Consider the following 22,627-nt stretch of genomic DNA (forward strand, 5'->3'; position numbering starts at 1 on the left):
ATAAACTTTTGTGTACCACGGGTTTATTCTTATTATATTATTTATTTATACAATAACTTTTGTTCGAGGAAACCTGGTTGCATTTTTACTCGGAGTTAACTGAGGTTCGTCTGGGCGCATCTGGTCCAAAACGGTGCCTTAATCAGTCTGTCGTTTAGCCGACTGCAGGCCTCAGCATTCCGAGCCCAGAGTGGCTGCGAAGAGAGAGCATCACAATGTTTATTGGATTAGAGCTCGACACAGAGACAATCCCCAGTGCTGGATTCTCCACAACAACAATGACAAGAGCACAATCTCGCTCCCCGCAGCAGCCCCATGTCCTTCATACAACTTTATGTGCTGTTCGGCGGCAGCTCCGCGCCGTCCTTGGCTTGATGGAAGTTGTCATTTCTATGCTTTAGCAGCCCCCAGAGACGCAATATAGACACTTGCTATAATGGGGTCTGCAGTGTGTTTCGGGCTCAGCGGGGGTTCTGCTGGTTAGCTGAAAGATGTATGAAAGTTATCGCTGAATCATATGTAAATAACAATAACAAGATAAGTTAATCAAATGTAGAATTAGAAAATGATTTGAACAAAAAACAATGATGTAATGAGTGAAACTGCTCAATATGGACTAGATTTATTTAACAACTCGAGAAAACACAGTTATTTCAAGAGATGAGAGTTATTATGATGCAGTCACTTTCTGGCTATGCCTTTATTGGCTATATTGAGATCATAAATTCGTGAGATTGTGCCGCCCTCGTTCGGAGCGGTGTCCTTCCTGTTTGTTTGTGCTCGTCGGTGAGAGGTGTGTGCTCCGCGGGCGAGACCTCGCAGTTGTTCATATTTTTATTGAGCTCCAGCTGATGTGTGCGGACAAGGGCCACGCTCTAATGCTGGAGGAGCGCGGAGTCCTCTGATGTTTTGTAAAAAGCAAAAGAAAAAAAAATGCAGGTCTGTGAGGAGAAGATAAGGACGGCCAGCGCACATGAGGCCGTTATTGAGAGTGGAAAGCATTCGGACGTATACGAAAACTCGCTACTCTGTTTTCCACTACGTTGTCAGGTTTGGAGTCAGCAGTGAAAACCAGTACCTTGGTCTAAAGGCAAACTTTATGGATCCACGAGGGAAACTCAGTAATACAATAAAAACAACCTTCAAAACCTAGTGTTTGGAATAATAATAGATGATGAGTACAATGAAAATAATAAGTAAGTCATTGAAAAAAGCAAAATACGTTCCAATTTATAGAAATGAATATGTGCAAACGTTTTAATTTTGAAAGTACATGTTGTAAATATATGCTAAAATAGATATATACACCCTACAAACATACACATGATCTTGGGGTCAGAGTTCAGTGTCCTTGAGGGGTTGAAGGAGCAGAGTTCATGATGCAGCAGAGGGAGAGCTGGCAGGACAGGGAGTAATATCTCAAATGTCCTTGGCATAATCCCTCATTTTAACATTCACAAAACTTTGCTTTGTTCCAAAACAGATTTGATGAAGTCTTAATCCTAGGTTTGTGACTAATTAATGTCGCCGTAATGACAGAGAGGTCCTTGAACATCTGCATTCATTTTTTCTCTCCTCCTCAATTTGTTTAATTAAATAGTTATGGGACATTAAGAAATCAATCAAGATAACTTCTACTAGATTTAGCAGCCGCGTAGCCAATATTTTATTCATCAGAAAAGCTCAGCAAGTACACATGCTATACTCATAATTACCTGCTGTGTATATGATTATTATAGTACACAACTTGAATGTTAACATACAAGAAAGCCTGTCTGAGGCTGTAAGATCAATATGTTTTCTATAAAGGGAAAGTGCAGCTTCTAACAGCGTCTGCCGCCTGAGGTAACTGTTCAAAGCCACGCACACTGCAAATAAAACTGTCACTTTTTTGTTTACCGTTATGCACAAAGATATAAGCGTCTCTGACTTCTGTGTTCACTGCAGAGAGACTCTTTTTATTAAAATGTTTTCAAAATAACAATACTATAAGGTAAACAGCATCAAAAGGATTCAGAAAGCAGCTTGTTTTTGCCCGTATAAATAGAACAATAAATATAGGAAGCAATGTTTAGGCTTTCCTCTCACACTCCAGGACACTAACAGGTTTGAGCCAAATATCTCTGCTCTCCCACACGCGGCTTAGCTGACGGGATAAGCATATTTAAAGGGTGCCTGGCCTGTGTGCCATAGGTAGCAGCGGTGGCGCTCCCTCATCCACTCTACTCTGACCCTTGCACTGACCACTACACAGTCCAGATAAGCCCTACATTGCCCCCCTAAGTGCTCTCGCTCTTCCCTCTGCCCTGGTCCATAGTATATGCGTCCTCTTGGCTCAATGGGAAATGCTGTGTGTCTTTGTGTGTGTGTGGGGCTGCAGTCCACGGTGCTTATCTGCACTTTCACAGGCTTGAGCCAAAAGTAAGTCTCGCTACATGATGAAGGCCTAGAGCTTTGTGCCGGCTCTTGCTAATTACAACTGTGGTGTAATGGGAGACCTCACAGGAAAAAGGCACGACATTAAAAAAGCCAGCGCTACTTTTATCTCACTAGAATAATAATATGGCTATGGATATACAGTTTAATAGTAACAGAGCAATTTAAGCGGGCAATGTACTATATCAACTTGCAAATATAAATACACCCTTTGAAAACATTATACCAACTCTAATTGGTTCTGTTCAGCGCTCATTTATTCACAGAACTGGATGAATATTAGAACATCAATCTGGACGCTACTTTCTGTAACATTGTGAGAAATCGACACAGCTACAAACTCCAGCCACAGCGATAGGATTACTGACCATTGTACGATTTAAGAAATGTCTATTGTTTAGTGTTCATTGGATCCCAATTAGTCTTTATATAGAGTTGTGTATTTGTTCTTTCAGAAACAGCGGCCTCAGAGATACATAGCCTTTGCTTCCATCTGACATCGAATTGTAGAATATCTTCAAGAGAAATTCACTTGTTTCAGCATCTCTTAAAACACAGTAAGGTGCATATAGTTAAAAAAAAAAAGTGCAGGCAAAGAAAACAAGGTAAATGTGCGATTAAGTGACAATAGAACATAGTTGTCTTATGTACAAGGACAGATAAATAAAAGAAGCAAGCAAGAAATATAATTAAGTTGATAATTAGAGCGAAAAATGAAACCTCAAAGGTAGCAGACACCAACTACTGTACATACAGTTATAGTGGGAGAGGATGGATGAATGGCGGCCTTTGCTCATACAGAAGCTACTGCACATGGGTTGCTAGAAGACTTTAACTTTTAGAGGAACCTGTCGTTATTAAGTCTCCACATTCAATTGGCAGCAAAATGTGCCAAATTGAAACGCTTTCTCGCCTTTTAATGCTCCTTCTATCGATGCGCCCAGAGAGCCATACACTCACTCCATTTCTCACTATATTTCACAGGTATAGCACTTGAAGACGATAAACTTGAGAGAGGCATCCTATTGCCTCTAACCAGACAGGCCGTTTTACTTGAAGTCGGATTTAAGGCGATGTCTCGGAGGCTTCACTGCTGTGGTCGGCATCTTCACCAAATATTTTCCCTCCCTCCTCAGCCGGCGGTTGCCTATTACCCGATGAGGCCGTGTTGCTGTTAATGATGTATGAGCTGTCTGAGTGCTGTGTGTATTTTTCATAGGGGAAGGAGAGAGGCGTTGCGGTTTGAGTCCCAGTCTGGTCAGATCTTAGCGCTGCCGATCACGACGGGAAAAAAATAGGGAGGAAAAAGAAAAAAAAAATGGTTTGGTGGTGACGAGAGGGAGGCGATGGCTGTGTTTTTGCATTGTGCATAAGTTGGCTTGTCATGTGACGCCTTGCAGCAGCTTGGAGTCGCTGATGTGGACAGAGCGGTGGGGGAGTCGTGCCCAAAAGCCGGCCTCTCCGCAGTGACATTGGAGCTAAGGCTTGTGTTTTTTGGCAGACGAGGAAGATCTCAGGGGTAATTTGAAAGTACAGCCCAGCCACCACTGTCATATTTAGAGGGATGAGATGCCGCAAAAAAAAAAAAAGTTAGTTTTTTTTACCCTTAAAAGACCTTGTGCTGAACTGGTGTTAATGGGGTGCTGTTGATTGGCATTGAAGCACGGAAGCATATGTAGCCATTTTTATTACATAAAAATAGCTTTCAGGGTACAAAAGAAGAAGTTTTAGACCTCTGTAAGTACGTATGTGTCAGAACAGTGTCACCAAGGCCACTGTCGCTCAAAATGCCAATGAATAAACGTGTGTTACCACCTTTTGTATGTATAGTGTCTCAATACTACTGTTTCTTTGCAACCTACACTTTTCACATTTTCCTCCTCGTCAAACCTTGCAATCAGCCTGGCCATTGTTCAGAGCGCGCCCCACCTGAAAGCCCATACCTGTTGCTACAAACACAAATATACAAAAGTACATTCAAGCACCTCTACCTTGAAACTTGAAGCTATTGTTCATTACAGTGGAGGTTTTGAGCAACATACGCTGACGCCCAATCACGACAGTCTGGTGTGTCTGTAGCTGATCCAGTCTTTGGCTTGGGTGCAGGCTTGTTTCTCTCGTGGTGCTGCTGATGAGCTGTTTGTGTTGGCTGGCTGAAACGGGGCTCATGTGCTCAGCTCAAGTCTCGTATTGTGTCATCCGCCTAAAACCTCTGCACAAAGCGTTGCTGAGTATCGCCTTGTCATTTCCGGCTGCTGACCTATTGAGCCGAAGTCTGTGTGCTTGGAGTGAGCCTCGGAGATATTGGCACCTGCACCTTGCTTTGAAAAAAGACTCGGAATAATGTCTGTGAATGCAAACCGTCCTGCTTCTATTCTCGAAATGTTAAGTCTGTCTCTTTCTGTGTGTGTGCGCTGTGACACTATTAAATTCTTTATGCCGACTCCAGCATCGCATCTGTGTTTAGCTCAGCGCTGCTCTGCTCGCTCCTGCTCCCTGTCAGAGGAGAAGTGGGATGTGGCAGTTTTTTTTTTTGTCTTGGCTGACCTGTTTTGGGGCGGTCTGTGTAGTCGGTGAAGCCTGAACACGCTGCAGTCGTAATGTTTGTATTTTTTTTAGACAGGTAGGTTTTGGTGTGGTGTCTTGCTGCTTGGTGACCTGTTACTGTACATTATGATTAGGCTGTGCCTCCTGCTCCGTTCATTGCACAAGGCCTATAGAGTGAAATGATGAGACGCGGTGTGTCCTTATATCTCAGGTTAAGTTGGCCTTGAATGACTGAGCACTCACATCGAAGTCAGGGCGGTACACATGTGGCGATGTGTAAAAGCATGTGTAATTAGCGTGCAGTGTTAGCTGGTTTACCGCATATCCGGGACATTTCAAACGCTGTCTACATACAGTATGTGTTCCATTTGGAAAAAGCATCTGTGAGAGCAACTACCTGTAGAGTTGCACCTATCCAGATGTTTTTTTCTCTCCTTGCCTCCCCTCTCCTTCTCCCTTGAGATGTTTGTGTGTTTTCAGTTGGAACCCTCCCTTTTCTCTTTAAGTTCAGACTTTGACATCCGTACCTTCCCCAAGGATGTCTGTCACAAACTGCAGTCCAACATTGTGACAATGCTTTCGTTTTTCCCAAACTTCTTTATGAACTTCCTGTTTTCGTATCCTTTTTCTGTTCTTTCCCTCAAGGTCTGGCGCACCTGATGTTAAAAAGCCAAGGTATGGGGTTTGTTGGTTTGCTTCTCCCTACCCAGCCACCTAATCACACATCCCTCTGCCCTTTTCCTGTAATCATTTGAGTTAACTGTGCTGCACTAATAATCCTCTCCTGTTTTCTCATATACTTGCCTATTCCTTTTGCTTCCTGTCATGTTACGCTCACTACTCACTCAATTTGTGTCCGTCAAACCCTTGTCCTGACCACTGACTGATCTACTGGAACATCACCTTTGACCGCCGCAGTTATTCGCCAAGGTAATCCATCACAGCATCTCTTCAGCTTGGTTTAAAAGGGGGAAATGTAAAGTGTCTTAAGCTGAAGACAGATGTGTGTCAGGTTTGCACTGGGAATACTTTTTTTTCCACTTTCAGTTTTTATAACCAAAACCAAATAGGATTTCTGACTTCAAAACATAGCAGGAGTGTTGTTTTTGTATTCAGTGCAGGTTCTGTGACATTCAAATGACATTCAAATGCTTTCCTGAATTGCAGCTGACTCCTTTGTGTTCAATAGGTGATGAATATTCATAGAAATGTTTTATGAGTGCTGGTATTGCTATGATATTTTGAATATGAGCTCTTATCGCATGCCCACACACTAACTATCACTCCACAAGGACTTTCTCACTGACGGTGGACGTGCCTATAGACCATTGACTTAGTTTATCCAACTGACTGGGGTGCCTATAATTAAGTTCAGATCCTTTGATGACAGCGACTATTACAACAAGTTCATATCCTAAAAGTATTTATCAAGTTAATTGTCAGATAGGTTAAGTCATTGTACAGATGACGGCTCAAGAACCTATTATGTAAAATTACTGTACGACTGAGAGTTGTTATAAAAACATTATTACAATCTTTTGTATTTCTTGCTTTAGTAGTCGCAGTGTATTGTTAACTTAGGTAGGGAGGACTGAGCAATATATAGAGCAGGGGTCCCCAACCGGACCTCTGGAGGCTTCAGTCCGGACCCCAAAGCCTTTTCATCCTCTCAGTATTCTATATATAATAAAATGGCAAAATAATTGATTCATTGATCAGCTCTGCTATGTAAATAGAGAACCTCTGCACATTTTCAAGAGCAATGACTGAATATGTCCGGACCATGGGCATATGTCAAAAGTTACGAAAGAAAAGTTTGCCGACCTTGAGCTAATTTAGTCGGGGACTCCAGATATAGAGCAACTGATTTGTTTTCATTGTTATCATAGTTAAGTATTTACTATTTACTGTTAAGTATTTCAAAATAAACCTTAGTAGAAACAATGTATGCTTCCGCCTCCCTTACATATTTGTTCCTCACTGTCCAAACTCCGAACAACACGCCGTTACTGTCACAGGATTTGCTGTAAACCTGCCAATAATTGGGATTGACCAAAGACTTCATCTCGCATGAATTAAAATGTAATTTATTGCTCAGCCTTATCTGTAGGATTACTGAAAATGATTACTTGATATGTCTCCATCTGAATTTTTGAACCAAGCTCTGCGTCTTCTGTTTGCTCAGCTTAAATACAAGCTTAAAAAGAAAAAGTAATAACTATGTCTATGTTGACTCACACTATAATAAAGTGCCAATTGTTTTATTATTGCCAGTATTTTTTACTGTGCATCAACCAAGGCTAGCATACCAGACTTTGCAAAAATATCCCCCTATCCAATTATCTAATGGAGTCGTTTTTCCTCCACTGTCTGGGTGTTTTACACATTGAAGCAGGACAGTACACTGTAGTATCACTCGTACCTTGCACCTTTGAAGTTGTTGTTAATGACCGCGAGAGAGTCAGACAAAGCGCCGCACATTGAAGTCGTGCTTTTTCTCCTGTGTGTTGTCGACCACATGTTTATTTGCCTCTTCAATATCGCCAATTAGTGCTGCGCCAGTTAGAGAAATCTATTATTCCGTCTCCATGGCGATCGGTGGTCCATCTCCAAAGGGGACGATGATACCCTTGCACCTAAACAGCGGGTTCAGGAAGTAATCATATCTCCCTGTTTATTTCTATCTATGATATTAGGCTGAAGTCTGGCGGTGAAAATGATCAAATTGTTATTTTTTTTATTCACGGGCAATGAAAGGAATTTACTACAGACCTTCGCTGTTATCAGTGCTCAAAAACAGAAAAAAGCAGATCCTTGTGTAAAGAATACTGATGTCTTTTCCTTTTCCCCAACCAATTTTCTTTATTCTTTACCTTTTTTTAAAAACTTCTCTTTTAATTAAATCACTGTTTGATAATCAGTTTAGATCACACGACTCAGACAGCCGCATAATAAAACAGAAATAATTGCAAGGGGTCTGAAAACTTTATGAACCCACTGTAATTTCACTTCGCCCATTTTACAAAGAGACCATCTCGATGTTTGAACAGCAAATACCTTACAGTGCACGAGCAACAATTCACAGTGAGGTATAAATGAGCCGATAGGAGGACATTAGGGGCTTCTTGCAACACTTTCCGCCTCATTAAGATTTTTGTATGCTCTTGCCCGGATCATTGTAAATTGCGAAGCGGCAACAATAATGATGAAAAAACATTTGAGTGTTGAATTACGAGGAATAACAAGGGAACGTCTATGTAAATTAGTATAGAGCAACACAGAGACAACAGATAAACGCATTGTACATCTATCTAATTCATGTCGTGATGAGAAAATAATATTGTCCCGTCTAATTGAAACATTCGCCGCCCTGAACGCACGTCTTACTGTGAAACGATGTTTTATTACATACAGTAAGTGTGTCCCAAAGGCCCCCCGCGTCGTGATTTGTCATAAGATGAAGCCTAGATGTAATTGCTCCATTTCATGCGCCAGTAAATAAGAAGCACAAGTCCGTAATTGATTGTGGGAATAAATATTCACTTTAATAATCCTTCAAGCCCTTCCCGTATAGTGCGGGCCGTAGCAACGATTAGTTTCCAAGTACAGCGCAGCCCTGATAATACAATATTCACGACGAGAATTTACACTTTACCTATTTGACGAATATCTGCGATTAGCTTTGGACCCTTTTTCTGCTTTGGCCCGAGGCAAAAGTGTTTATAGATGTAGCTCAATCCTGATCAGAAATTCCGCACAGTTCTCTCTTTTCAGGAAGGCGGTAGATTTAGAGTTTTACCAGCCTGTGATTCTTCGGCAAAGATGTTTCAGATACTTTACATAAATTAGCGTCTTTCTTTTCTTTTACCTGCATACATTTTATTAGGGAAATTAATCGTGGAGCAAAAAGTGAATCTTTGCAAACTGAAAAAAGAAACTCTGATTAGCTCTGAGGGAAGAATACCATATAGGAGATTTTATTTGAAGGTTTCGACCAGGGGAAGGCAATGTCAGGCCCGCAGGCCAAATACGGCCCTCTAGCACAGAACCTGGGGCCCCAAGGTGATTTTATTATTGTGTCAGTCACTCAAGCACATTTTCAACTCATACAGGTTTCCACATTGTACACATACATGCATAGATGCACATATATATATATATATATATACAAACATGCGTACATACACAAATACCATATACATATACATCAGGGGAGTCCAAACTTTTTTCACTGAGGGCCACATGCAGAAAATTATACAAACAACTGGGCCGCACTCAGTAGAGGTCAGATATATAACTTCACCTCTTCTGTATTAAAGTTAGCAAATAAAATGAAATGTTAACTATGCCCACAGATTTAAAGGAGATTGTGGTGGGAGAGAGCGTCCCCTAGGGGGGGTTCGGGGCTCTCCCGTGAGATTTCTTTTTTAATTTAGATGCATTTTCCTGCATTCTGATGCATTTTAAGCAATAAATAATAACTATTTTTGGCTATTATGCTGCTGTTTATTATTCTGGTTAATTTAAATAGGGTAGAGCTATTTTTTAATACGATGTAATGGATAAGTTTTCTTTCAGGGGGCGCTGGCCCTTGATTCTTCTCTCAGCTCCGGCCCTGCAGCGCTCAGATATAGACTCTGAACCTCAGCCTGATGCTGCAGAAAGAAAACACTGACCAACAGCTCTCACCGCGTGTAGGCTTGGCCTGTAAATAGACTAAGGCGGGGCGCCACAAACTAATGTATTAGTGGGAAACCCTGATGCTTTTCATTGAATATGCTTAAAGTAAAAAAAAAAAAAAAGGAAACAGCCTTCATCACAGCTTTCTATTAATGGCTTGTCATGTATTACATATATATTCAATAAAAAATATATATAAATATAATATAACAATAATAATGACAATATATTTTTTTCAATTATATTTTTAGAATTTGCCACGGGCCATTTCAAAGTGGGCTGTAGTTTGGACCCCCCTGATATACATAGTCCACTGCAGGTGTACATTTATGCACCTTAAATCTTGAGCTATATTTTGATATTCATTTAAATTACATCAATTTATCGGTTTAAGCTTTGTTGATAATTTTGAGAAACAGTATTACATAAATAGAGTACTTTCATATTTTTAGAAATAAATGGGAGAAATATTGTCCATACCACCAATTAGGTGATATAATGTGTCCAACACTGGCATTTGTAGGAAGTGCACTGAAAAAACAATAATAGTTTTAACCTCTTAACCCCCACCTGGACCGAGCACATTTTCTCCAGTTCAAGTTTACCCAAATTTAAAAGCTTCTTGAAAACGTGTCAAAATAGCAACACAGAAGAATACAGAAGAGCGACAAAAAAGTGATGGAAAAAAACTGATTAAAAAAGTGACCACAACGTGAGGAAAAAGATCTGTTAGATGAGTTTTATAGGTCTTTCAAATGAGGCATTACTCTGGCCTATAGGCTGTGACCTTATGGATTTGGGTAAAGCTGAACTGGAGAAAACGCACTTGGCTAAGGTGGGGTTTAAGAGGTTTAGGATGAACTGACATAAATGTACTTGAAAAAAGAGATTTAATCTAAAGTTTGAGTAGGTTTGTTCTGAATTTAAATAAGATTTGAAAAAAAAAAAAAAAAAAAACTTTTATTGCCAATGGAACAAGTCATTATTTTCTTAATTCAGATTACTTTGTATTTATTAAAGCGAAAAATAAATCTTTTTAAAAATAATTTGTCTGATTTCAAGTGGGGTTTGTGCTTGTTGAAATGGCTTTAGCATAAAGAACTTTTATTCAAGCTATTTGCAGTCATTTATCTCATTTAAGATGGCCATTATTCCAGTGTGGTGCTTTACTTTGGGCTAAAATGGGCAGCTTTGGCCCTCAGTCTTTTTACAACAATGAAATTTGGCGCTCTGCCAAGAAACCACTTGCCTACCCCTGGTTTAGACCTTTCTCTCTTCAGCACCCTTTTGAGAAATGAGAACACAAAATTAAAAGTATTCATTCAGATTTCGTTTGTAGTTTTCAGTGGATGAAATGTCACACTGTTTTAACTAAATAATTAAGGCCATTTTAGCAGCGCACAAAGGGCCAGCCTTGTTTCCCTCGAGTCCCTTCTGTTTATGTTTTCCTTGGTCGGGTGAAAATATCTGGACGCCGCTTTTGTCCTCATTACCTGCCTTTTTTATGAGTTGACAAAATTTGCGCAGATTTTTATTCAGGTTTGTACGTGAGGGCACAGGTAAAATACTCCAATCTGCTGGTCAGTGTCTGTGTCGGGACATCATCTGCCCTCTCCCTTTGGACCACGAGCGTCAATCCTTTAATACCATCTGTGTCCCGGACGTATGGGACACTGTGGACTTAGCTGCATAATAAAAGCATAATATTAACGACACTTTGGTGCAACCTCTGCAGTACAGTGCCACCGCAACAGCACAGGACAAGATTGGGGCTATTACGGCAGAGCAGTGGGTGATTTCTTCTTCACCTTTAAGCCTTTTTTAGATAATACGCATCATGTCTTAGGGCCTTACGCTGTTAAAAGACACTATAGGAGCAATAACAGCTGTTGTTTAAGTAGCCAACGGCAAAGTAAACAATCTCAGTGCCGATAATAGTCTGTCCGCTGTGTCTCAGGGCGACGGAGACGGGGGCATTTGTGGCTTACTGCACTCCCAGAGACAGCTTGATTGATCCCTCCCAGACCTTCGCTGTACTCCGAGGGTCATCCGCTGACATCTTTGGCAACACCCAATCACACTGAGTGAAGAACACAAAGCCAGACTTGAAGAGAGAGAATCTGTGCATAGATTAGCAGCATAAATTTTAAGCTTTGGAACAATAGAGTAGGTTTGTTTTGCAAAATTACACCCAGGCAAACGCATGTATAAGCACTTAGCAATTTCCTTGGCTTCTCAAAATCAAGCTATGGAGGTTTTTTTTTTTTTTTTTTCTTTTTTCTATTGACTGGTCAACAGGCAGTCACTCGGCATGGCTGAATAAGTCAGGTCTACTCAAGAGTGAACTGAATGCATTCGTCAAACAATAGGGACTAATGGGACCACTTGTCTGGGTGGACTAAATTGCCCGGGCTTGTCGACATTTTACCGTACAAACAAACCCGCCTAATGGTTTTTATCTCCAACCCTCGCGCACATAAACAACGCTGGGTAGGGAGCTGCGCAGTAATGGGATTCAATAAAGACTCGGCATTACGTCGGCGTGGGTTTCTCAGGAGGTTCTCGTTGACACTCAGGTGTTCCTCTGGGATTTTTGTTACACTTATGGTGATTTTGATAATAAATATACCTTTTAAATAGTTGAGGTAAACGTTGGGAGAAGGGTCATCGAGTGCTGGGTGATTTCTCTCCTATTGATCCATCTGGATTTTGGATCACACCCCCCCCCATATTAAAAACAAATAACGACAGCCTTCTCTGTTTTGATCCGTGAACACAGACAAGAAAGCGCTTTTATATAAACCTCAGCTGAAACCAAAATTTAATGCTTTCCCCTGCAATTTTGACGAACAAAAATCTCCCACTGTACTTCCCCAGAACTCCACACCCGGAGCTGTTATTGCCACAGAATCGACTGTAGTCCTGACAACTAAAATACTTTCATCTCCAGCTTCAGACGAAGTGCCCCAAAAAACTTAAGGGAGTTTCATGTGGTAATGTGGATGTTGAAATAACTAATCAGTAATCACATATGCGACGTCTGACCCATTGAACACACAACATAACTATATATATCGCTGTGTATGTTTCTGTCTATTGTTGCCATATCTAGTTGTATCTGTCAGTCTTGCTTTATTGCCCTATATAATCCACTATGTGATAAGGTGCTTCTAAAAAAAACAAAAAACCCTCGTGCTTCTATTCTTTCACATATGTTGGGGTTGAATAGCTTGAATCCATATCAGTCACTATAAGTTGGACCAGTGCCTCTGTAGTAAATTAACTGTGCAGCCAAGCCCGACACTTTTATGTTGATGCTTCAAAATGACACTTTAGATTAATGGCCGCCATTTCCTACATGAGTAAAATACAACTGACCATATATTATTGCTTTATAGCAGTGGCTCTCAAACTGAGGTTCAGGTGTCTCGTAAAACGTCACTCGTTAATGTCTTTTTTCAGAGTATTTTCCGACAAACCCGAGAGCCCCGTCGCGATTAGTTAGCGCTTAGTCTGTGGGTAAAATCTCTGTCTGGTTGTAGATGCATGGGCTGTCCAATTGTGCCGCAGATGTAGGTCTTTAAAGTTCTAGTTCAGGCAGTTGAAAGTGTATTGTGAAATCAGGGATGGGTGATGTGGCAAAATAAGCTTTCTTATAGCCGAGATAACACTTTCCGAGCTATAGCCATCTGCTGGTTCTTCAAGTTCACACTTCCTCGGCATCGGCGTGTCGCTCATTCAGAGTGTGGCTAGACTGACCAGTAGAAGGAGTGGGTGAGGAAAAGTGTCATAACAAACACTAAAATAGCAGTGTTTGAGTGCAAAGGTTTGAGAATCACTGCTATAAATGAACAGTTGGGCTGATATAACTAGGTTTGTGGTATTCGTATAGTGGTAGCACAGTCCTAGTGAAATAGTATGTTTATTGTTGATAAGACTGATGCTAACATCTTTCTCTCTGGACTTCAGGGCAGGAGGAGTCTGTGGCCACCTTTAAAGGCAATGAGTACTTCAGCTACAATCTCTCTCAGACGCCCATTCAGAGCAGCCTAGACGAGATCACGCTGTCTTTCCGCACGCTACAGAGGAACGGCCTGCTGCTGCACACGGGGAAGTCGGCCGACTATGTCAACCTCTCCCTGAGGAACGGGGCGCTGTGGCTGGTTATAAACCTGGGCTCCGGGGCTTTCGAGGCCCTCGTCGAACCCACCAGCGGCAAGTTCAACGACAACGTGTGGCATGACGTGAGAGTGACAAGAAATCTCAGACAGGTGAGTGCAAGCTTTCTTTTCGCGAGTCGCTATGGTGACGGGACATTGGCCGCTTCATGTTCTCCTGCATACACTGTAGGGATTTACATTGTATGGGATTAACATACCGTTCATGCATCCAGGAAAGTTGAGAATTGAATCAGCAAATTATTACATGTTATTGCCCCGTGCACAGACAGAGCTGCGAAGGTCAGTTTTATGTGTCTTCACAAACACAAAGAACGTTTTGTGAAGAGCCTCTCTTGACCCCGGTGATTGTTTGCGTGTGAACAAACCAAAAAATCAAGCTTTCCAGAGGAACCTGGCTGTGTGTGGACAGGGCACTTCCGTTAGAAGCTTTTAGCTCCAAAGAATGAAAAAGCCATGAAGGTGCACTCTGCCAATTTTACACATGAGAGTCCCTCGTCAGGAAGAGTCAGCCTGTAAAAACACTGGCTCTTAGGGGAGCGCCACACCATTTAAAATTTAATGCTCACAACCTGTCATTCTGTAGCACATAATGTCATCTGAAATAAAGTGGATTTTTATTCACTCATTTGAACTAGATGGTTTGATCATCTAAAGTCCATAAAATAAAATACCTTTTTTTTTCAAATTGCTTGATACAGTAAGACTGTACACAGTGATAATTAGTTTATTTCTGTATTTGGTTCGGACAGTGTATGTTAATGACCACTCGAGGGACTCGTGGATGTAAACAGGCCGTGCCGGATTTGTTGATCTACATTTGCAACTTACAGGCTGACCATCATAATGCGTATTTGCGTATTATAATTTCAAATTTTAAAGCAAAAAAAAGCACACTTAGCGTTAATACTATATGATTTGAGTTGGATTAATCTGCTGATAATGGACTGAATCTTCTCTGCTACGATTGTCATAGGCAATATTAGGCTAATAGTTTCTTAAAAAATGCTTAGTTAACAAAATGCTCAAATACAAGTATTTGTTTTTACCATTTCAAATGTAGCAACAATTGCTTGTACATCTTTAAACTATGGCTGGGTTTAATTCATGGATTAATCTTCATTTTGAGTCCCTCCAGCCCTTTGGGAAGCAAAGTTACAGCTTGGCAAAAAACTAGTAAAAAAAAAATAGCTCCCCCTGGATATAAAACAGCTTTTGCTCACATGTTTCCTTGTCCTGCATATCTTTAGATTTTGTGGTTTATTTCCAAAAATCTTGCCATGGACAGCTTCACTCTGACTGTAGTGGGGGCAGCCATGTTGTTTGCCGTCAAAGGCCAGCCTGATTGGCTGTGCCGGTGCGTCATTACACACATGGCAACAGATTAAATTCTTAATGTAAGTTTCATATCTTTACAAATTCACCAAGTTAGAGTTAGTTTCTACTATTTGCATCATTATTTCTTCTGAGAATGTCTTCCATATCCATATAAAACTCAATCAAATGGAATCGTGAATCGAATCGGGCCCTTGTGAAGCGAATCAAAACAATTTAGGAAATCCAAATCGATTCCCAGCCGTACTTTAAACAATCTTGTTGGACATTATTAAAAACTTTGGCTTGGGGTGAACCAATTAAAATGCTGGTTACATTTGTAAACTTGAAGCTTCATGAACACATTTCGAGTTCTAATTTGCTTTATGTGCTTGTAAACGCTGTTATGCTGCAGCCTACACCCCAAACCTGATGACTTAAATGACACTTGCTTAGGAGTAGTATGTACCATCGCTCATTAGCCATGTGAAGAGATTAAGGCTGTAGGGTCAAGGTACTGGCAGCCCCATGTGGCTATTGCTGTTTGCAGTGTGAGCCTGCTGAATATTTCTCATCTATTGGCCCACTCCTTTCTATTGTCCTTGCACTTATTACAGACTCTGACCTCTGTCTTGTCGCATAGAGGCCACCCATAATGACCACTTAGGTTTTCTGCAGTATCATGATTTAAACACTCCTCATTGGAGGAGAATCCAGGAGCTTCTTATAGCGGCTGTCACAGACTTTCAGCACATTTATACAACTATAATGGTCACATCGATTTTTAGATTTTCAACTAAATAGCCTAAACAAGCAGAGAATTGGCGCTAGTGTCAGACAGTGATTCAGCGTCGCGTTGGTAAAAGACGGGCTTATATAATGAGTCGAGCCAGTGTGTGACATTGTGATCCACTGTTCTCAGTCCAAACAAAACAAGGCCCCAAGGTTCACTCCTCATTAACGACGGCTGGGCCAAGAACAAACAGGTTGTTATGTGTTTAATTCCACTCGGTCTGCTGCTGTCTGAGGTGGTGCACAAGTTCTCAGTATTTTGGGGAATTGTATGTGCAGGTTTGTCTGAATTCTTACTAATAGGAGAATAAGGAAAATAATTCTGTAGCATACACATTTCCACATTGCTGGTTGAAATGTCATTTTGTATGAAACTCATGTTGTTTTACATTTTATATATATATATTTTAAAACAACAGTGAGGAAAAAAACTATTCATCAGTTTGTACGTGATTTTCCGGTTTCACAACTGGAATAGGTTTTATTCTAATTACTGTTGAGGTGTAGCAAAGTTCTCAAAAGACATTAGATCGATAAACGGTAATCACAGCTTCTATAAAGTGATACGATTGATAATCAGTGATTCATCTGACACTTGCACAAATACCTACAAACGTGTGTAATGACAGTTTCTCACTCAATTTACAAGTGGGAACAAATACATACACAATAATCACGCAACCACTGCTATATAATGTAATCGCTGGTAACAAAACAAAATGTAAATGTTACCATGCAGTTTACTGTGGTTAGTTTCACACGTACTCTAGACCTCGGTGGCATTAGTTTAGGTTCTACTGGTATTGAAAAAATAAAAGTATCGAAAGGCAGGTATAAAAAAATATATTGTACCTTTAGAGACCAAGTTTTGATGCTGTTGATCCAGAGAGTTAACAACAATCATTGCTGAAATGGAACAGACATGAAGGGAGGGAGGGTGGGGTCGACAGTTTCAAACAAACTGAGATGACGAGGCTTGGCTTGGCATATAATGGCTCGTGAGTAATTAGAGGCGTGGTTAGGTGAAAGCAAGAGTGGTTGGTGTGCAAAGTGTGATGAGGCGTAGTCCTGCTCCCGAACCTAGTCCATAAATATTGACTCCATTAAACCTCTTAACCACCGCCTGAAGTGTGCACATCTTCTCCAGGTTGGCTTTACCCAAATCTGAAAGCTTCTTGAAAAAAGTTTCAACAGAAATGAGACTAAAACGAGGTTTTATGTGTGACCAAAACACAATGAAAAAGCCACAAAACAGCAATAGAACAGGGAGAAAAATGCGATGAAAAAGTGACGAATATGCAACAAAAGAGAAACAGAAAAGTGACAAAAGTGACGAAAACGCACTTGGTTAAGGCAGGGGTTAAGAGGTTTAAAGAAATACTTCTTAATGGAATAGGTAACATTATTGCTCTGTGTTCTGGTTCTAGATGACAAATATTTTAGTTTAGGTATCCGTATTGAAAATCAAGTATTGTTAAAGTACTGGCATCGAAAAAATGTACCCAGCCCTATGTGACTGCCTTCTATCACTGAGCGTTATTATGTGGACAAACACAACAAAAACCTGAACCTCTTTTCCTTCTTATTGTATCACGGTCTAAAATCAGTGTTTGAGCAGTTCCCTGTGAAATGGGTTTTGCCACACATCCTGCATTTACATGTTACATTCACTTATCATCGGCTTGAGATTCAAACGCTGTCAGTGTCACCTGCATTCGCGCGCACCTCCTCCTCCTCATCTATTTCCTCCAGCAGCCTGCAGAAGAGTGGCAATCCAATGCTCGCAACGTCACTTATGCTTTCAACCATGCATTTGATCCCTGTGTAAATTGCTTTCCCCCCACAGATAAGTTACCTCGCTGACATGTAGATATGGGGAACTAGAACTCCCAAGAGACTGGTGCTGGAAACGTTGTATTAGATCTTGTGGGGCTTTCGCGGGGTCCAATTTCTCACGGCGCTATCTCCCGGAGCATCTGTGTTTTCTTTGACTGTCCGCGGGGCACTGATTGGGTCTCGTCGGGCTGTCTCCTTCCTTGACCCCTATCAATGATGCATACTCTTACTTATGGGACTGAACGCTGGTGAGGTCGGAGCACGCGCTCACGTTACCCACTGTTGCCCCATATTCGCGCGCTCTTGCAATACACTACCGTCAATATTGCACGGGTTTGAAAGTGGAAGGAGCCAGACCGTGACAATGACCTAATTATGTCGAGTGTTAACTGCTCTGGTTAGCCAAAAGGTCATAAAGTGCACAATGTGTAGTGTGATATAACAAATGGATGAGTCTGTATAATTGTATTTGGTAAGGAGTGTGAGTCAGAACAAAGACGAGATTAAGGTCTCTCGCCCTGTAGTGCCTGACCACAGCATAGATAATCAATACCGTTAGACTCTACTATTTTCTGTAGATGTTTAGGGTTATTTGGGGTCAAGGCTATTCCCCATGTGGACATACAATTGCATGTTGAACCATTATTCATCTGCAGCAAATTGGTGCTTGCCTGTAGTCTTTGTAGTGACTCTTGCTTTTACTGAGTAGTAAAAAGCTTTGAAGTGCCCTTTAAAGGAACAGGCCACGGTTTTTCCATAGTGAGATATGTTCTTACCTGAGCTTAGACGAGTTGATGTGTACCTGTTTGGTCGTTTTGCGTGACTGAGCGCACGTGTAAAGACCGGTACGCATCAACTCGTCTAAGCTCAGGTAAGAACATAACGGTGGTCTGCTTTCTACAGCCTTTCAACAAACTACATTTGGACACCTAAGCCTCGCTATTTGTGTTGTATAACTTATTGTAATGTAGAAAACTCCCTGGGACTTACAATGTTATTAAATTTAGCTATTCAAAGCACCAGCAGTGAGCACAAACCTGCCCCTACTGTGATAGCTACTGGCAAACATGCTAATCTGCATCTGCCTAATGTTGGCCCTTTAACTATTTATCTTTTTTAGTGAAATACTGTTGTTCTCGTCTAATTTGAAGAAGCAGCATGTCAGCGATTAGTATGATACCTGTGAACCGAGGCACAGCGGTCTTGAAAGTGCCATTTTGACCTGATGTACATAAGGTATTTACATATTTACTGTAGAGAGTCATGCATTTCACAGCTTTTATTTCATTACCAGAGGGACGCGTTATTTGCAGAAGAGACAGAAGGTAGAACAACTGTGAGGAGATAATATTTGACCAAACGAGCGTTGCATTATAATTACCTCCTCAAGCTTTAATCAGCTAGATGTAGAAATCCCAAAGAAAATGTGATAAAAGCTGTCCAAATCAAACTCGCTTCCACAGAGCCGAGTCTGAAACGGCACCTGCTGCGTGTGGCGAGGAAGACAACCCACAAGAGACCAGAGCTTAAGAAGTCTCACAGAGAGCAGCCGCATCAATCCATTCCCTGATATAAAGGCTATTTGTTTGTAAAGTTTGTTAGATGTGCATTTCAGCCCCTGCAATGTCCAGGGTATGAGCCAGTGTTACCCTGTGATTCTCAACAAGACGCAGATCGATGTCTGACAGCAGCTGAATAGAGAAGCCAAACCTGATGTTATAGACACGCCGCCGGGTCACTCTTTTGTCTTGCCTCCTACAGATCTAAAGCTGAATCAAAGTATATCTACTGTACACTTTTGTAAAGACAGATTTGCCGAATACATTGCTCTGATAGTCGCTCTATTTCCCATGTTTTGGCAGCTAAATTTAATCCCCTTTGCACATTTATATCAAGTCCAGGAGGAATAAATTTGAGAGACTGAAATATTAATAATTACAAGAATTGCATGCATTTCAGAACATGTTTGCAGGGACTAAACTGCAGAGTTAACATGTTTTATACCAAATAAGAAGCTCTGAATACAGGATATTGCTGTTTGCAGAACATTTATATACCCAAAGATACATGCATGCACTTAAAACTAGTTTTACAAATCAACAAAGAACTTAGAAGGCAAATCTCCAAAATATTCAAATGAAAGTCAAGTCAATAGAGCTGTGCTATTTTTCCATGTTTTAAAAGAAAGTCTTTAATTAGCCTGTTTCTCGAGCGGTGAATCAACACAAGAACATGAGAGGCATGTGAGGAAAAGGAGCAGGTTGTTATAGATTCCAGACACACGCTCAGATGTGGCAGGTCAGCCAAGGTGTTGGTGGATGGCTGATGTCACCGCGGTGCTCTCTTTTCATCTAAAGGAAATGTGTTTGTCTTTGAAATGCAAAAATATCCCCCGATGACTCTAAGAGGGTCATTTACCAGGCGTTTGCTCATGTGCAAAATGAGTAGACATGCGAAAGTGGTCCTTTGCGCATTTGTTACTAACGCAGCATTCTCTCATTTACATATCAGATTTGGAGCCTTAATGCTGTAATAAACTAAATGGTGACTGAGGTGCACTCGCATAGCTGCTATATGCTACTTTGCAGCTCGTGCTCAATATTTACCACCTGGCTTGATAAGTGTCACCCTCACAGTATTGGTTCCTGGGTTCGATTCCTGAGCCAAGTTGGACTAGAGCATTAATCATTTATTGTGATTAATCGTACACCTCGCGAGCAGTAAGTGGCATGTTAATGGTTTTAATCCTAGATCATCCATTATTCAGGATTTTACAACTGCTTTATAATCCTTAGTCTTGTGATTTTTTTTGCAATATTGCTTAACCTCTTACCCCCTGCCTTAACAAGCGCATTTTCTCTGTTTCATCTTTACCCAAATCTAAAATCTCCTTGACTTAATTTTAAAGCCTATAGGCCAGAGTAACGCCTCATTTGAAAGCTACAAAACTGATATAAATAGATATTTTTCCTTGTGTTTTGTCCGTGTTGTTTCACGTTCATTTTCATCCCTTTTTTTGTGACTTTGTTGTGGCTCTTTGGGAGCTTTTTCATTGTGTTCTAGTTCCATTTTTGTACTTTTTTATCGCGTTTTTGCCACTTTTTCATAGTTTTTTTCCGTCACATTTTTGTCACTTTTTGGATGCTTCTTTGTTTGTGTTCATCCATGTTTTCTTCTCCTTTCTATCGCCATTTTGAAGCTTTTAGACTTGGGTATTACCGAGCTGGAGAAAATGTGCTCGGTTAAGGTGAGGGTTAAGAGGTTAAAATAAGCTTGTATTTGATGATACTGTACATGAGTGACTGGGGGGGGATTTAACAGACAAAAAAAGACATGGTGAATACACATATGAATATTCTGTCACGTTGCCCATCCCTCACTTGCAATTTTGTACAATGTAGAACTTGAACTCCTCCACTGTGTCGCTGTTCTCGTTTTGCACAAAGGCGAATATTTGGCCTCGTAATCGTGAAGGGGAGCTGTCGTTGGTCCCGTGTCAACTGTAGGCTCATCGTCATGGAAACAGGCGTATCTGTGTTTTTTCCCATTGTAGCCCGATTCAGTCATTCACGCGCTGCGGCTGTGATGAGGCCGACGATAACAGAATCCGCTTGTTTTCGTCGTGCCAGAAATGTATACTCTTGATATCTTTCATCCCAAATTAATTGTCTGTAAAAAGCGTTCGCATCACTTTGGTGCTAAAATAGTCAGTGGGAGAAATATTTATGGTGTGTTGGCTTGCACTCGAGTGGCGCTAATATATCTGAAGCAGGGATCGGCTGAGATTAGTGAACCCTCGAGCTGCGGCTCTTCTAATTGCCTTGAAGATCCTAAATTAAGAGGAGATTGACTTCAAGAAATGAAGCGGGAAATAATTAGGTCAGTTCCTTCTGTCGGACTTATGCTGCAATCACGACGAGGTTTACTTAAATCTAAGACAACATGAGCAAAAGTGTAGAAGTGCCTCAGGAAAAAAACAAGCTCTGTAGAAAAGAACTACAGAACTACATAGGCTGCTGTTCCTGAATTTAAAGGTGTTTGTTTTAAAAGTATTCAACTGACTAGTCATTGGCGATGGATATTACGCTGACTTGTTGGTTGAAGCTGTTAGTTCCTCTCACAGCCAAGCTCTTTAGCCGAAGTTGTAAATTGTTACGAGCATAGCCATATTTATAGCTTGACTTGTGATGATTGCTAATTAATAAAGCAAGGAATTTGTTGTGAGTATTCTGCATCATAATAACTCAAACTCACTACACTCCATTTGTTTCGTGTAATTTCAAGATGATACACAAGATAACTTTTAATGCTGAGAGCATTATTCAGATCTTTATGTCAACACTGTGTTATAAATACCAAAGTCTATAATTAATATCTTCAGTCGGTGCTTCAGATTTTTCGGTAAACATAATACAATCAAATCAGAAAAAAACACCTCTCCTGCTTTATACTGTAGTTTGGGAAAGATTAGCAGCTCTATGTCTATCCTTTTTCGGAAAATGACGCTCCCAACATTGATTCTCTCAGATTGATCTGTTCTGATCTTTCATTTGAGACCCGCTGCACAGCACAACTCCCATGATCACTTCAGTTTGATATACTGTATCTAGTTACAGAACCAAAAACAGCAGGAAACAACAGTAGCTCAATACAAACGCAGCAACTCAATGTACCGGTGTCTTTATTGTCATGCATCACAATACAAACGTTTATATTTTTCAAACCCATATTGGAAGAAAGAAAATTATTTGTCATTTTGTCATCATTTTCTCATTTTAAGAACTACCCGTCGCATAGTTTGGTCAAATTCGTGGTAGCGCTTTATTGATTACTGCATGTACTAT

At 40.8% G+C, this 22,627-nt stretch overlaps 1 protein-coding gene across 1 annotated transcript in view; it reads left to right on the forward strand.

Annotated features, from left to right (window-relative positions):
• nrxn2a (neurexin 2a) overlaps positions 1-22,627 on the forward strand; it is a 147,455-nt gene that overhangs the window by 42,359 nt on the left and 82,469 nt on the right. Inside the window, 3 exon segments of the mRNA XM_079566610.1 lie at positions 5,629-5,658; positions 5,902-5,913; positions 13,633-13,934. Coding sequence (XP_079422736.1) covers positions 5,629-5,658; positions 5,902-5,913; positions 13,633-13,934 — 344 coding nt within the window.

This window comes from Gobius niger (assembly GCF_951799975.1).
Source record: "Gobius niger genome assembly, chromosome: 11".
In the NCBI taxonomy this organism is placed as follows: Eukaryota; Metazoa; Chordata; class Actinopteri; order Gobiiformes; family Gobiidae; genus Gobius; species Gobius niger.